Raw genomic sequence first — 15,957 nt, forward strand, 5'->3', positions numbered from 1 at the left:
TGAAGCCCGACTTGGCCCTTACATTAGCCTGAGCCCCTCGAGGGGCACCTGCGGGTGTGACTCCCCCAGGGCAATCCACAAGGAGACGAAGACCACCCTGAGGAGGGAGGAGGCAGGAGGCCGCTGGGCAGGGAACGCGATGGGCACACAAGGGCTCGCAGGCCAGTCCGGCAAAGGCCCAGTGCCAGAGGCTCGCCGCAGCGTGCACACGGCAGGACAAGTCAGACGGGCCGGTCCGTGCTGGGGCCGCCGGGGGTCGCGGGTGGAGCTGGTCGGGGTCTGTCCGCACCGGGGCAGCCACGCACACGCGCGCCCGCAAACACTCAAGCAGCCCCCCAGCAGCCGGGGACCCCGAGTTCTCGGCGGGAGCCTCCCCTCCCCTCCCCCCGGGGCCGCCCGGCTCCGCCTCCCAGGGACGTGCACGCGGGGGGCCTGGGCCCGGGAAGGCTCTTCCCCAGGGGGAACCCCCGGCGCCCAGAGCGCCCCGCGGCCGCGACCCCCGGAGACGAGGGTGGGGGGCGCCGCGGCCCCGCGGAAGTCAGCGGCGGAGAAAGGAACACGAGCAGCAGGACGGCGCCTTTTCCGTAAAGCTCGGATCGGAAAGCCGGGGCGCTGCGCCCCCTCTGGGACGCTTCGGGGGCCCAAGGCATGGCCGGGGCGGTGGGGGGCTCCTACCTGGCTCCCCTCGGAGGCCCCGGCGCTCCACGTGGATGAGCAGAGTGGGGGAAGCCCCGCGCTTCCGGGTGCGAGACCGGAAGCAGCCAGAGCAGGAGGGGGAGGGGCTTCCCTTTCTTCTTGCGCTCCGATAGGCGACCCAGGGGGCGGGGCTGGGAGCGGTGCACCAATGGCAGGCCTAGGACGGCTGCTTCCGGTCCTTCTTAATTCTCCCTTCCTTGACCTGCCTTCCGGCACGTGACAAGCCCTCCCCCGCGCGCTCCCCTCCTCCCCCACAGGCCCCGGGGCGCTGTCCGGGGCTCCTGGGGAAGTCGGGGCGCAGCCGCGCCCCGCTCGGAGCCCCCGGGCAGCACCCCGAGGCAGGGCCCGTCCCCCCACCGGCGGGGCCCTCCTCTGGGAGCTTTCCTCTCGGCTCCGGGTCTGCTCCAGGCCTGGGACCCCCGCCCCCGAGGGAGGAGGGGAGGGGGAGGGGCGCGGAGCCCAGGCCCCCGGGCGGGCCCGCCCCCCGAGCCTCCGACTGCGCAGGCGCCGCCGCCTCAGCTCCGCCTCCGGGGGCGGGGCGGCCTGTCTGAGACTGGGCACCGCGGACAGCGGCCTGGCCACATCGGACAGCGGCCTGGGCACCGCGGACAGCGGCCTGGCCACCACGGAGAGCGGCCTGGGCACCGCGGACAGCGGCTTGGCCTCCGAGGACAGCGGCCTGGGCACCGCGGACAGCGGCCTGGGCACCTCGGACAGCGGCCTGGCCTCCGAGGACAGCGCCCTGGGCACCGCGGACAGCGGCCTGGGCACCTCCAAGAGAGGCCTGGGCACCTCGGACAGCGGCCTGGCCACCACTGACAGCGCCCTGTGCACCACGGACAGAGGCCTGGCCACCACGGACAGCGCCTTGGCCACCGCGGACAGCGGCCTGGCCTCCGAGGACAGCGGCCTGGGCACCGCGGACAGCGGCCTGGGCACCACGGACGGCGGCCTGGCCCGAGGAGGAGCGGGGCCTCCTGCCCAGGCTGGAAGCGGCCATTCCTTCCTGGATGAAAGGCCGTGGACCAGGCTTCCTTTGGAGTCGGAGTAGCAGCCCCCCCCCCCCCCCCCCGGGACCCAGGAGGGCTCCGACAGGGCATGGTTGGCCACACTTGGGACTCCAAGCAATTTGTAGCTACACCCAAAGGGCCACAAAGATGTGCAGACCCTTTGCTCCAGCAATACCACTACTGGGTCTGCATCCTGAAGAGATGATCAAAAAGGGGGAAAACATCACTGGTACAGAAATACTCATAGCAGCCCTGTTTGTGGCAATGCATGGGAAATTGAGTGAGTGTCCTTCAGTTCGGGAATGCCTTAGCAAACTGTGGTCTGTGTATGTCGTGGAACACTATTGTGATAACAGAAACCAGGAGGGGCAGGAAGTCAGGGAAGCCTGGAGGGATTTGCATGAACTGATGCTGAGTGAGATGAGCAGAACCAGAAAAACACTGTACAGCCTAACAGCATCATGGGGGGGAACTTGCTTATTCCATCAGGGCAACAACCAGGCAGAATTTTGGGCTATCTACAATGGAGAATACCATCTGTATCCAGAGAAAGAATTTTGGAGTTTGAACAAAGACCAAAGCCTATTACATTTAATTTAGAAAAAAAAAAGATTGCTTATTATGTAATTTGCTATCTCATGCTTTGTTTTTCTTCCTTAAGGGTATGATTTCTTTCTCATTGCATTCAACATAAGATCAATGTATACCATGGAAACAATGTAAAGACTAACCTTCTGTGGGGGGAAATTTGTAAAACTCTAAATAAAATCTTTCTTTAAAAAAAAGCTTGTATATCTATATATTTAGTTTTTGCAAGGCAATGGCATTAAGTGGCTTACCCAAGGCCACACACCTAGGCAATTATTAAGTGTCTGAGGGCAAATTTGAACTCAGGTACTCCTGACTCCAGGGCCAGTGCTCTATCCACTGCGCCACCTAGCAGCCCTGAAAGAAGCTTGTTAATAACAACAAAACAATTAGAATATTTTATTGAATGTGTACAAAAACGTCCATGTGAAATGCTGAAAAATGGGACACTGTAGGAATAAAGATAAGCAAACATTTTAGACAGGAGGGTCAGGAGACATTTCCTATTGGAGTATTTTCATTATGAAATATTGTAAAAATCTGTATAATTGCCCCTGGAGATGTTCCTTTGGCTCCGAGGATATTAAACTTTGATGTAGATGTTTAAATTCTTCAGCAGGAAGATTAGGAGGAAAAAGGAAAAAGAAGAGGAATGGGGACCTTTACCACCAGAGCCACTTCCTCCTAAGTTTAACAACCCACCTTCTGCTCCTTTATGGTCTAAAGAAGAAAACACAAAGATAAGGGGCCTATGAATGTTGTTCAGAAGGCTGCTCAAAGAGCAGTGGATAAAGGAGAGGAGATTCCATGGGACATGAAAGTTATTGTTCTCCTTTCTGGTACGAGAGACCTGATCCAAAGTCTCCAGGGAACATTGTGAAAGAATATGATAATCCAGGATTTAAAATATTTAAGGAATTAAAATCTGTAACAAGTCCTTATGGCACTACTAGCCCATATGTTACTCAGACAAATATTAGCACAGGAATACTAAGCCATAATAGCAAAAATGTCTCTTACACCAGGAGATGACTTAATATGGAAATCTGAATTTTTTGAGAATTGTACTAGTCAAGCTAAAAGCAATGAAGCAGCAGGCTTCAGAAGGACATCTGAAATGTTCACTGGCACTGGTCCAAGGACAGGAGTAAATAAACTGGGTATAGCTTACATGTATAACAACAAAGAGGCATTGCCTTGAAGCAGACATAGCAGAAATTGCCTGAAAAGGAAGGAGGCAACACTTTGTTTCTAAACATAACACAGGAGCTAATGAAGAGTTGGCAGTTTCTTGCTGGGTTATGACAGGCAATCAAAGGACAGTGAGAGAGCAAACAGCTTCGACATCTGCTGTAGAAGCTAGCTTTGGAAAACTGCAATGCAGACTGGGGCAAGCATCACCAGGGGACCCAAGGATGTAACAGTTACAGACATGATTGCCGGGTGTCACAGTGTAGCCACCTTGTCACACCAAGCACCTGCACTGGCAGTAGGTTTGGAGAGTACGACCCAAGGATATGAAAGTTACAGGTGTGATTGCCTGGTGTCACAACAAAGTCACTTTATCACACCAGGTGCTGCACTGGCAGCAGTTTTAGGGAGTACCGACATACAGAAAAGTCAGGGTTCAAGTCAGAGGAAAAAGGACATTTCACAAAGGATTGAATGAAAAGAAATGATTCTGAGACTGGACCCCCTTCAACTTGCCCTAAATGCAATAGAGGAAAACATTGGACATCTTACTGTAAGTCATAAACAAAGAGGGAAACCAGATTAAGGGAAGCTGGAAGGGCCCAGCCCAGGCCTGTCAAATAATGGGGGCAGCCCGATCTACAATTCCCACATAGAGCATTCCCAAAGAGAATTCACTTTGCAAGCACCAAAACTAAAAAAAGTGTCTGATTTAACACATGCCACGAGAGGGAACTCTGGACTAGATTTACCTGCAGCATGTTATTTTACTTCAATGGAGATGATGGGTATTGAGTGTATACCTGCAGTTTATGGCCGTTTGCTGCAAGGAACCACAGGTTTAATCATTGAACCTAGAAGCATTTCCACTGCTGGGTTGTTAGTCATCCCAGGAGATACTGATGAGGACTTTTGAAGGAAGATTCAAGTTATGATACATTTGACCCTGAAAACTACTATATATGAAATACAGAAAAGGACAAAGATTAGCCCCATTGCTCCTGCAGCCTTATAACAAAGGGAAAACAGGAGAGAAAATTAGGGGAGTTTAAGGATTCAGGAGCACTAGGATTTATTGGACTCAAGAAATAAAGAAAACAAGATGCATGTGGGAAATAAAAATAGAAGGGAAAATATTTGGGGGCCTTATAGATACAGTTGCTGATAAATCAGTTATATCAAAAAAAATTGGCCAAAAAATTGGGGGATTGATCAGGGTCTTCCAATAACGGGGGGGGGGGGGGTAGATAATGTGCAAGTAACAGCTGTGAACTCGAGTTATCTACATTGGAAAAAGGATGGGAAACAAGATACAGTTAAACCATATCTATTAAATACACTGCCTATTAATTTATGGGGAAGAGATATCTTGAGAGACACGCAGATGAAGACTGGTAATGAGGAAGAGGTTTTTCATAGGGGCCACTGTTGAGGATGTAGTAAAAAGAGGATATAGAGCTGAGAATATATGTTGGAAAACAAAAGAACCTATTTGGATTGAACAGTGGCCCCTCTCAAAAGCCCAATCAATGGCTCTAAAAGATCTAGTGAAGGAACAGTTAGAAAAAGGGCACATAGAGGAGTCCAATAGCCCTTGGAATTCTATTTTGGTTAAAAAAGAAATCAGAAAAATGGAGAATGGTGACAGATTTAAGGGAAGTAAATAATAAAATGGAAATGATGGGGGCTTTATAACCAGGATTACTGACCCCTATGATTCCAAAGAACTGACCATTATGGGTGAAAGACTCAAAAGATAGGATGGTAAATTTTTTCCATTCTCTATACCTAGTCTAAATCTTAGAGAACCATATCAAAGATATTGGGAAGTTTTACCACAAGGCATGAAGAATAGTCCTACAATGTGTCAAAAATAATTATATGGATGACATTTTATGAACATTTCCTGATGAAAGAGTTCTGAAACAAATATTAAAAGAAAACACATTTCACTTGGAAAGTAGGAGTTTGATCATTGCACCTGAAAAGGTACATCAATCCTCCATATCATTATCCTAGAACTGTAGTAGAATGAGAAAGGATTAGATCAAGAAAAATAAAGTTATAAACAGAATGCTGGCATACACTAAGTGATTCCCAAAAATTATTAGGAGATAATAATTGGATTAGACCCTACTTAAATACAGGTACATATGAATTAGGAAACTTATTTGAAGTCTTAGGATTTTAATTTGCTTTCACCACAACAATTAACATCTGAGACCAAGAGTCAAGTAATTAAGGTGGAAGAAACTATAAACAATTGTCCTGTTGAAGGAATAGAAGATAAGAAGGGGATAGAAATTTCTATACTCAACCCCACAGAAATGCCTTTTGAGGTGTTGCCTCAAGGGACTGGGACATTGGAATGGATACATCTACCATATCAATGAAGTCTTAGTGTATCTACATACCCTCAGATGTTGGCTAAATTGTTGTATAAGTTGATAAAAAAAACAAAAGGATGAATTGAGGATGTTCCTATATGCTTACATCAAATATATAATAAAAAAAAACAGGTAGAAAAATTAATACAAAAATATAATGAATGGCAGATATTATTACTACTTATCAAGGCTCCATTGATAACAAGGTAACCTTACCACTTTTACAATTTATGAGTAAACTATCTTGGATTTTCCTGACAATGACTTCTGCCATTCCCATAAAAGAGGCAGACACAGCTTATACTCATGCTAAAGATAGGTGTTGCAGTCTTTGTTATTCCCAATATAACAGAAATTACAAACTTGTTTTCCATCAACACAAAACAATGAATTATATGCTACATTAATGGTAATGAAGAAGTAGCCATATCCCTTAATATTTTTACAGATAGTAAGCATAGTTATCATGTGGCCAGACATATAGAAAGTTTTTATTAAACATAGGACTGATGAAGAGTTATATCAGCACTTTAAAGAATTAATAATAAGTCATAAAAACTAGATACTACCCCTTTTGTATTAAACATAAATTCCCACACTGGATTGCCAGGGCTTATAAATAAAAGTAATCATAGGGCCTATCAATTAACCCTTCCACACCGAACAAACTTAGGAGAAGAGCAAGCTTGGCCATCTCACAAAATTTTTCATCAGGATGCTTCTTTACTAAGGAAAAAATTTAAAATCATGAGAGAGCAAGGTAGGAATATACTAAAGTTGCGTCAAAAATGCATTCCACATTTACCTAACCCTCCCAATTGTTCTAAGAATCCTAGAGGCCAGGCTCCCAATGAGTTGTGGCTGATGGATGTGGCTCATTATGCACATTTTCAAAAAATGAAATTTATTCGTGTTACTGTAAAAAGATCGTGTGACTGATCATTTATTCCACCATTTTGTTATTGCAGGGATATTAAAATGCACAAAACAGATAATGGGCCTGTATATACTTATATAACATTTAAACAATTCTGCCTATAATAAAATATAAAACATATTAAAGGCATTCCCTATAAATCAAGTGATCAAGCTTTAGTAGAAAAATAAAGATCTTAAGAAATTTCTGGGAGTACTAAGAAAGGGGAATATATAGGAACAAAAGGGAAACAAGAGGAATAAATCATACCATTATCTACCATGAATTTTTAAACATTAAATGATAAAAAAATTAACACCTGCAAATTTCTTTTAAGATTTTATGTTTTACAAATTTCCCCCAATCCTCTTCGTTCCCTCCCCCCCCACCCCCGACAGAAGGCAATTTACATTATTTCCATGGTATACACTGATCCGAATTTAGTGTGATGAGAAATCATATCCTTAAGGAAGAAACAAAGTACAAGAGATAGCAATATCAGACAATAAGATGTGGTTATTTTTACTAAATTTAAGGTAATAGTCCTTGGTCTTTTTTCAAACTCCACAGTTCTTTCTCTGGATACAGATGGTATTCTCCATTGCAGGCAGCCCAAAATTGTGCCTGATTGTTGGACTGGAATGAGCAAGTCCATCAAGGTTGATCATTGCCCCCATGTTGCTGTTAGGGTATACAGTCTTTTTCTGGTTCTGCTTGTTTCACTCAGCATCAATTCATGCAAATCCCTCCAGGCTTCCCTGAATTCCCTTCCCTCCTGGTTTCTAATAGAACAATAGTGTTCCATGACATACACATACCAGTTTGCTAAGCCATTCCCCAAATGGACATTTACTTGATTTCCATTTCTGTGCCACCATAAACAGGGCTGCTATGAATATTCTTATACAAGTGATATTTTTACCCTTTTTCATCATCTCTTCAGGGTATAGACCCAGTAGTGCTATTGCTGGATCAAAGGGCATGCACATTTTTGTTGCCCTTTGGGTGTAGTTCCAAGTTTCTCTCCAGAAAGTCTGAATGAGTTCACAGCTCCACCAACAAGGTAATACTGACCCAGATTTCCCACAACCCTTCCAACAATGATCATTATCCTTTCTGATCATATTTGCCAGTCTGAGATAACAGCTGCAGAGATTTTTAATAAGGACATGCAACATGAAAGGAAGGGCATGACCATGTGGAAGGACCCTAAAATGGCCATGTAAAGGATTTGATCAATCATTAACATGGGAACAAGGATATGTTTCTGTTGTCCACAGATAACTGAAAAGGACATGAGAAATCAAAAAAGAAAAAAGGAGAACAGAACACAAAAAAAGGAGAGCATGACATCAACTTGCAGGATAATTTGTTATGCTTACATTAATCATGAACAATTTGGGGGTGGGGACTGGAAAAGGAAATGAATGATGAACTTATGTTCAAAACTCTCCATGGGTGACTACTTTACAGTCCGGAAAAAGAATGGCTGAGTTTGCAATGAGAGGGGAAGCTGTAAAATATTTGGGATATAACAAATTTACTATAGAAAATAGCAAAAGAGAGATGCTGAGAAGTTATGGATAATTTTTCTGGCTAAAACAGTATGACACTTATGTTTCTGTAAAATGTAAGGTTGAGGCATGCATTACATTAATCACCCAACTCATCCAAATGCTTACAGCATGCAAGCATTTAGGACCTTAGAAATGTTAGAGTATCATTTGCAGAGTACTGAAGGTAGAAAAAGATTTCTTACAGAACCTCCTTGTTTAAATGAACATGCTTGGGATTTTAAATATGAATATTTTTGCCCTGGTTTGCCTGTCATACCTCTTACAGAGGAATTTATGATCATTCTATTTTTGTTATGTGTGTTATTTTCCTGATTAACTATTCCATGGGGCATTCCAGGCGATATTAAAGCAATTATATATACCTAGAAATAGGGAGAGCTAATTCAGAGATGTGGAAGGTGACATGAGATTTAAACAGTGGAAAATTAAAGCAGGGCAAAAAAATCTTACAAAGCAAAAATCATCAATGACTATGCACAGGAACAAATATCCCTTTCATGATTAGAGAAAAAAAGTAATATAATATTAACAAACTATAATAGCACTATTTGAGCATGTGTAAAGAAGTGATGAATGTCTTTTTATGGCAAACAAAATTTGCTATAATACCCAGTAAGGTAGAAGGCTGTTATATGTCTCCTGCTAATGAGTTTATAGAAAAGGTATTAAAAAGAATTAGGCAGAAGAGATGTGCAAGTTGCATTATGTTTGGAATACTGTGATAGCAGCTACTGTAGCTGCTAGGTCCACAACTAGGTCCACAAAAGTGATGAATAAGGAAAAGATAGAAGCAAAATATATCCAAGAATTGTCAGGAAAGTTTACTAGAGCATCAAAGGCTCAGGAGAGAATTAATGAAAATCTTTTATCATCAATGCATTATAAACCTTTGTAATCAAGATGTGGATCACATGGATGCAATAGATTAAATTATAAGATGATTATAGATTTTCTGCTATTTGTTACTTCCAAAAATTGTAATACTTCACTTATTCCTTAAGTTAGTGATATTGCATTGGCTCTTGGAAAGGAAATGGACTCAGATATTGATGATTTGTTTAACAGGTTTGATCTTTTTCATTTTACCAACTTATTAGTAAGCATGCTTCCTGGTATTTATGCATTATTATTAGTATCATGTTTCTCTCATTTGTCTAAAACGTCTTTTTTCTCTGGGACAACACTTGGATACCCAAATGCACCTCTTAAAGTTTGATATAAGAAGATGGAATTGTACAGGGCCAGTTTCTGTGGAGTTAGAATGCAGGTATCCCTGGAACGAAGGTTATGGAACATATTCTTTCATGGGAAAAGATGAACATTCAAATAGGGAACTTTCAAATTTTCCTGATGAAAATTTCCTGATGAAAAACTTCCTGATGAAAAAGTCAGAACTGAATAGCAAATTTGATCTTCAAATAGAAGACTCAACTGAAATTTAAGAAAGGAAAATCATAAGGAACTTAATGATTTGAACTGCTTATATTCCTGCATGGGAAGGTGACACTGATAAGTCATGAACTTTCTATTTGTTAGGGTAGTTAGAAATTGCATATATAATCAAGGCACAAGTGGGAAATGAATATGAAGTGGTAATGCAATAAAAAAACGGAGTTAAGAAATGGAGAGGGACGTATTAGAAGAAAGGGAAATTGGGGGGGGTAGAATGGGGTAAGTTAATTCCCATAAAGGAGGCAAGAAGCTTTTACAGTGGACTGTGGGAAAGTGAATGAGGGGGTGTAAATGAGCCATGCTGTCATCAAAATTACCTTAAAGAGGGCATATCAAACAACAAGTATATAGAGATATTTCTTATCATAGAAGAAACAAAGCAGGCAGGGAAATGGGAAAGGGTGAAGGAGGTGATAGAAGTCAGGGAAAATTGTAGGGGGTACTAGATTTTCTTTCCAAGATGAGTTTTCTCATGCCAATGACTGTGCACATTCATTACTGGGATGTGATTTCTATTTCATTTGAATTCTCCAATGTTAAGTAAGAGATATTTTACATCTGAATTGAATTTTCACACTGAGGATGGGGTTTTTTTTAGGTTTTTGCAAGGCAAATGGGGTTAAGTGACTTGCCCAATGCCACACAACTAGGTAATTATTAAGTGTCTGAGACCGGATTTGAACCCAGGTACTCCTGACTCCAGGCCAGTGCTTTATCCACTGCGCCACCTAACCGCCCCTCACACTGAGGATATTAAGGAGCTTTTCCCTCTACTATGGACTTTCTGATGTTTAATGGGGAAAGAATGTAGACTATACATTTTACAACACCCATGATGCCAAGGCTTGCTTTGTACCTGCAAGATTTTCACAAGGATACATAAATTTTCTTTCCACTATGAATTCTCTGATGATTAATCAGAGAAAAGTATGCCCTAAAATCTCTACCACATTGATGACATTCATATACAACATCTCTATTGTGGCTTCTCTGGTGTTTATCAAGACTGTAGCTCGATCTGAAAGCCTTGCCACATTGACCACATACATAGGATTTCTCTCCACTGTGAATTCTCTGATGGTGAACAAGACTAGAGTGAATTTGCAAGGCAAATGGGGTTAAGTGGCTTGGCGAAGATCACACAGGTAATTATTAAGTGTCTGAGGCTGAATTTGACCTCAGGTACTCCTGACTCCAGTGTGGCACTCTATCCACTGCACCACCTAGCCACCCCCCCCCATTGAATATATTTTTAAGGTTTCTCTCCTGTGTCGATTCTCTGATGTCTACCTAGATTTTTCTCTATGTGTGTGAAAATGTGGATTCTCTGATGAACAGCGAGACAGCTGCACTTTGTGAAACCCTTTCCACATTGCTTACATTCGTAAGGTTTCTCTCCAGTGTGGATTTTCTGGTGTATGGCATGACTGGAATGCTCTCTGAATGTCTTTCCAAATTGATTACATTCATAAGGTTTCTCTCCATTGTGGATGCTCTGATGACCAGATAGACTCTCTCTGTGTGTGAATGCCTTTCCACATTGCTAACATTCATGAGGTTTCTCTCGTGTGGATTCTCAGATGTACAGTAAGATGGCTGCGTCGTGTGAAACCCTTTCCACACTGATTACATTCATAAGGTTTTTCCCCTCTGTGGATTCTCTGATGTTCTACAAGATGGCTGCCCCATGTGAAACCTTTTCCACATTGATTACATTTATAAGGTTTCTCTCCGGTGTGGATTCTCTGATGTTTAGCAAGACTGGAGCTCTCTTTGAAAGTCTTTGCACATTGATTACATTCATAAGGTTTCTCTCCAGTGTGGACTCTCTGATGTACAGCAAGATGGGAGCTCCGTGTGAAAGCCTTTCCACATTGATTACATTTATATGGTTTCTCTCCAGTATGCATTCTCTGATGTAGGGCAACAGTGGAGCTACTAGTAAAAGTCTTTCCACATTGCTTACATTCATAAGGTTTCTCTCCAGTGTGAATTCTCTGATGTAGAGCAAGATTGGAGCTACTACTGAAAGTCTTTCCACACTGATTACATTCATAAGGCTTCTCTCCAGTGTGGATTCTCTGATGTTTAGCAATACTAGAGCTCTGCCTGAAAGTCTTTCCACATTGCTTACATTCATAAGGTTTTTCTCCAGTGTGGATTCTCTGATGTACAGCAAGATGGCTGTTCTGCATGAAACGCTTTCCACATTGATTACATTTATATGGTTTCTCTCCAGTATGCATTCTCTGATGTAGGGCAACAGCGGAGCTACTATTAAAAGTCTTTCCACATTGCTTACATTCATAAGGCTTCTCTCCAGTGTGGATTCTCTGATGTACAGCAAGATGGCTGTTCTGTATGAAACCCTTTCCACATTGATTACATTTATATGGTTTCTCTCCGGTATGCATTCTCAGATGTAGGGCAACAGTGGAGCTACTACTAAAAGTCTTTCCACATTGCTTACATTCATAAGGTTTCTCTCCCGTGTGGATTCTCTGATGTAGGGAAAGATTAGAGCTACCACTGAAAGTCTTTCCACATTGCTTACATTCATAAGGTTTCTCTCCAGTGTGGATTCTCTGATGTTTACTAAGACTGTACCTCCGTGTGAAAGTCTTTCCACATTGATTACATTTATAAGGTTTCTCTCCAGTGTGGACTGTCTGATGTACAGCACGATGGCTGCTCACTGTGAAACCCTTTCCACATAGATTACATTTATAAGGTTTCTCTCCAGTATGCATTCTCTGATGTACGGCAAGAGTGGAGCTATGACTGAAAGTCTTTCGACATTGATTACATTCATAAGGTTTCTCTCCAGTGTGGAATTTCTTAGGTCCAGTAATACTACATTTTCTGAAAGATTTTGGATGTTGAGTGTATTTATATTCTTTCTCAACAATGTGTTTTCTCTGATGTTTACATAGATGAGCCCTCTCTTCACTATAACAAGAATCTTCATTCCAGTATGTCATTTTCATATTTGTACTCATCTCCTCATCAAACGTGGTTCCATCTGTTGGAAACAATACACAAACACACACAAATATAAACATATCCTCTTATTTCTATTGAAAGAAATTAAACTTAACTGACATTCAATTTACCAAATCAAAAAAAAAAGAGGCTTCAAATTTGATTCTTCTCCATTGTCTTGCAATAATTTTCAGTATTATCTATCAAAAATTTATTCAGATATGTATGGTATTGGGTCAGTTATAGTAGGTAAACTCAAATTTGTCTCATATCACTATCTACAATATCTTTTTATCTATCATGTTTAAATGGATAATGTACTTTCACTCCTGAGTCCATTAAATATGATATTTTGTTGCTGAAGAAGAGACCCCATGAATGTCAATACTAGATTTCTTTTTTCTTAATCTGAGGTCAAGTTAGATTCTTTCCTAGCCCTACTCAAGCTCAAGATCTCAGACATACGCAGAACCTTACTTGATTTCTCTCACTACACCAGAGCACTTCCTCCATCACCAATACTATTGTAATCAAATCTCATCAGCAATATAATCACTAGATCAAAATCCTACAAATAGATTTTTTTCCTGCAAGACAGCTGACAGGTTTCCTGATCAGGATATCACTAGCCAGTATCTGAAGAAATCATGAATTATCACATACGAACAGAGACAACAGAAATCACATTATTCTCATTTTTATTGCTCTTTACTTATCTTCTACTTATATGCCTGTACTAACATCTGGATGACTTTTAGGAGAGCTGGTTGGTTACCTAATTCAGTCCATTAGTAGTTTCTGGGAGAAAGTTGCCTATACTCCAGGGTAAAAGAAGTCAATAAATAAATTAAAGAGTGTTGCATACGAAAAGTTTATTTTCATTATCAACCTACATTTATGACAAAAACAAGAAAGTCAAAGTAATATATGCAATGAACCTGAAAGTTCATTTATCAATTACTAAACTATAGCCAATCGAAGTACTGAGTTACTAATTACTCGATTCCAAAAATAAAGCCTGTAGAAACCTTTTCATCATTCTACTTAATGATTCTTGTTGCAGACAGGTGAGTGAACTTTTGAGATGAAATGAATTTCCATTTCTCTTCAAGAGAGCTTGTGAAATTCTCATTCCCTTTCCCCTTCAATCCTAGGTAAGAGACCATGTCAGTTTTTTTCTGGTTAAAAGCCCCAAGATAGCTTGTGGTACAACAGATGGACAGCACAGATTTACACAGCTCTGAAAATGGATGAATCTCATTCTGCACCACTCTGAATCCCAATACACTTTTCAAGGTGGTTTAGAAACTGGATTCTAAAAACAAGAGATTTTGGAAGCTCCTGCTCTACCCTGGGGTCACAGCTGTTTCCTGCAAAGGTCAGGATCTCAGAAATCGAGCCTTTCATCATATCAGCTCAGACTACAAGGTCCTGCTATCTTTAGTAAGGTCATCACTTCCTCAGCAATTTCACAATATAGGGTCATGACCTTGGTTTCCAGTTTCCTTTTAATAATAATAAACACCATCATAGCCATTTCTTGTGCGGGGAGGCTTTTTGCTTGTTCTTTGTTCTCTTTATTTTGGATGTCTCCTTGTAGTTATCACTGAATCAAAGAACAAAGAAAGGAATGATTTGGAGGCATAACTGCATCATGTATTACAGAATAGGGCACATTCCTTACCTCTCAATACTGTGTGAACCCTTATATCAAAGCTGTTTCTTTGGAAATTTTTTTTTTTCATTTAAGGCACTGGCCTCATATGACTTGCCCAAGGTCACATGGTCAGGCAATTATGAAGTGTCTATGGCCAAATTTGAACCTAGATCTCCCTGACTTGAGGGTTGGTGCTTTAGTCACAGTACAACCTAACCCCCCCAAAAGCTGTTTCATATTGAGAATTACTTGGGTCCTTCTTTCTAAAGCTCTGTGTCTCATCCTCCTTTCTATGTAAAAAGTTATTCCATTTCCCCTATATTAATGACAATTCACGCCTAGAATGCTCAATCTGGCATCTCTGAACTACAACATCAAAATCTACCTTCTTCCATAAGATTTGGGCAGGTCCCTTAATTTTCTTCCACTTATTTAGGTCTATTTTATCCTCAACAAAACAGGTTTTACAAAATTGTGTCCCTGTTATCTTTTGCAGAAGGCTGTAAACTTCTGGAGAGTTGGGAATCTCCTTTTTATCTGGTGTTCAGGTCTGGTATAGTATTGCCACTTAATAAATACTTATTTATTTATGCAAGGTCTAAGAAAGACTTCATTTCAGAAAACCTCAGTGCTCTCTAGGTTTTTGTTTTGTTTTGGGTTTTTTTGCAAGGCAATGGGGTTAAGTGGCTTGCCCAAAGCCACAAAGCTAGGTAATTATTAAGTGTCTGAGACCGGATTTGAATTCATGTACTCCTGAGGTCAGGGCCAGTGTTCTATCCACTGCACCACCTAGCTGACCCTCTCGGTCCTCGCTAGATAACTTCAGTAAAGTTCCTTGCTCCAAAGTAGGAAACAAAGACTTTTTTTTTTTTCAGTTTTTTGCAAGGCTTGAGGTTAAGTAGCATGCCCAAGGCCACACAGCTAGGTAATTATGAAGTGTCTGAGGCCAGATTTGAACTCAGGTACTCCTGACTCCAGGGCTGGTGCTCTATCCACCTAGCTGCCCCCAACAAAGACTTTTAATGGGATCACTGCACTATTACTAGAAGGGAAAAGAGACTCCAGGGAGTCCAAGTCCCACATTTAACAAATGACAAAACTGAGACCGAGAGGTTCAATGACTTGCCCACTGTTAAATGGTATCTGAAAAGGAATAACAAGTCAGGTATTCCAACACCCAAGTCTACAACTTCCTTCCTGTCACATCCAGAAGCCACCTGGGGCGCAGCCCACACTCTCCAGTTGTGTCTCACTCACCTGGAAAGGAGATCCTCAGACCTTCTTGTTCCAAGTGGATGAACAAATTTTCTCTGGAAATTGGAAGTCCTGACCATGGGAAATAAATTGGGAATGAGGATGGAAAAAAACTTGTAATTTCTTCTTCACTGGACAAGGTGAAATTTAAAAATCAAGGATCACAAAGACTCAAAAAAACTGTCCAGGGAGATTCCTGATAGGAACTTTCAGGGTTATGAGAAGTGGGATATGGCACAACAGAAAA

The 15,957-nt window shown here is 42.0% G+C and overlaps 1 protein-coding gene across 1 annotated transcript in view; it reads right to left on the reverse strand.

The window, feature by feature from the left end:
- Positions 1-15,957, reverse strand: part of LOC141510377 (uncharacterized) — a 42,657-nt gene that overhangs the window by 16,374 nt on the left and 10,326 nt on the right. The window contains 4 exon segments of the mRNA XM_074220256.1: positions 49-1,682; positions 11,108-11,382; positions 11,384-12,839; positions 15,714-15,782. Coding sequence (XP_074076357.1) covers positions 49-1,682; positions 11,108-11,382; positions 11,384-12,839; positions 15,714-15,782 — 3,434 coding nt within the window.

The sequence above is a fragment of the Macrotis lagotis genome, chromosome 1 (assembly GCF_037893015.1).
Source record: "Macrotis lagotis isolate mMagLag1 chromosome 1, bilby.v1.9.chrom.fasta, whole genome shotgun sequence".
In the NCBI taxonomy this organism is placed as follows: domain Eukaryota; kingdom Metazoa; phylum Chordata; class Mammalia; order Peramelemorphia; family Peramelidae; genus Macrotis; species Macrotis lagotis.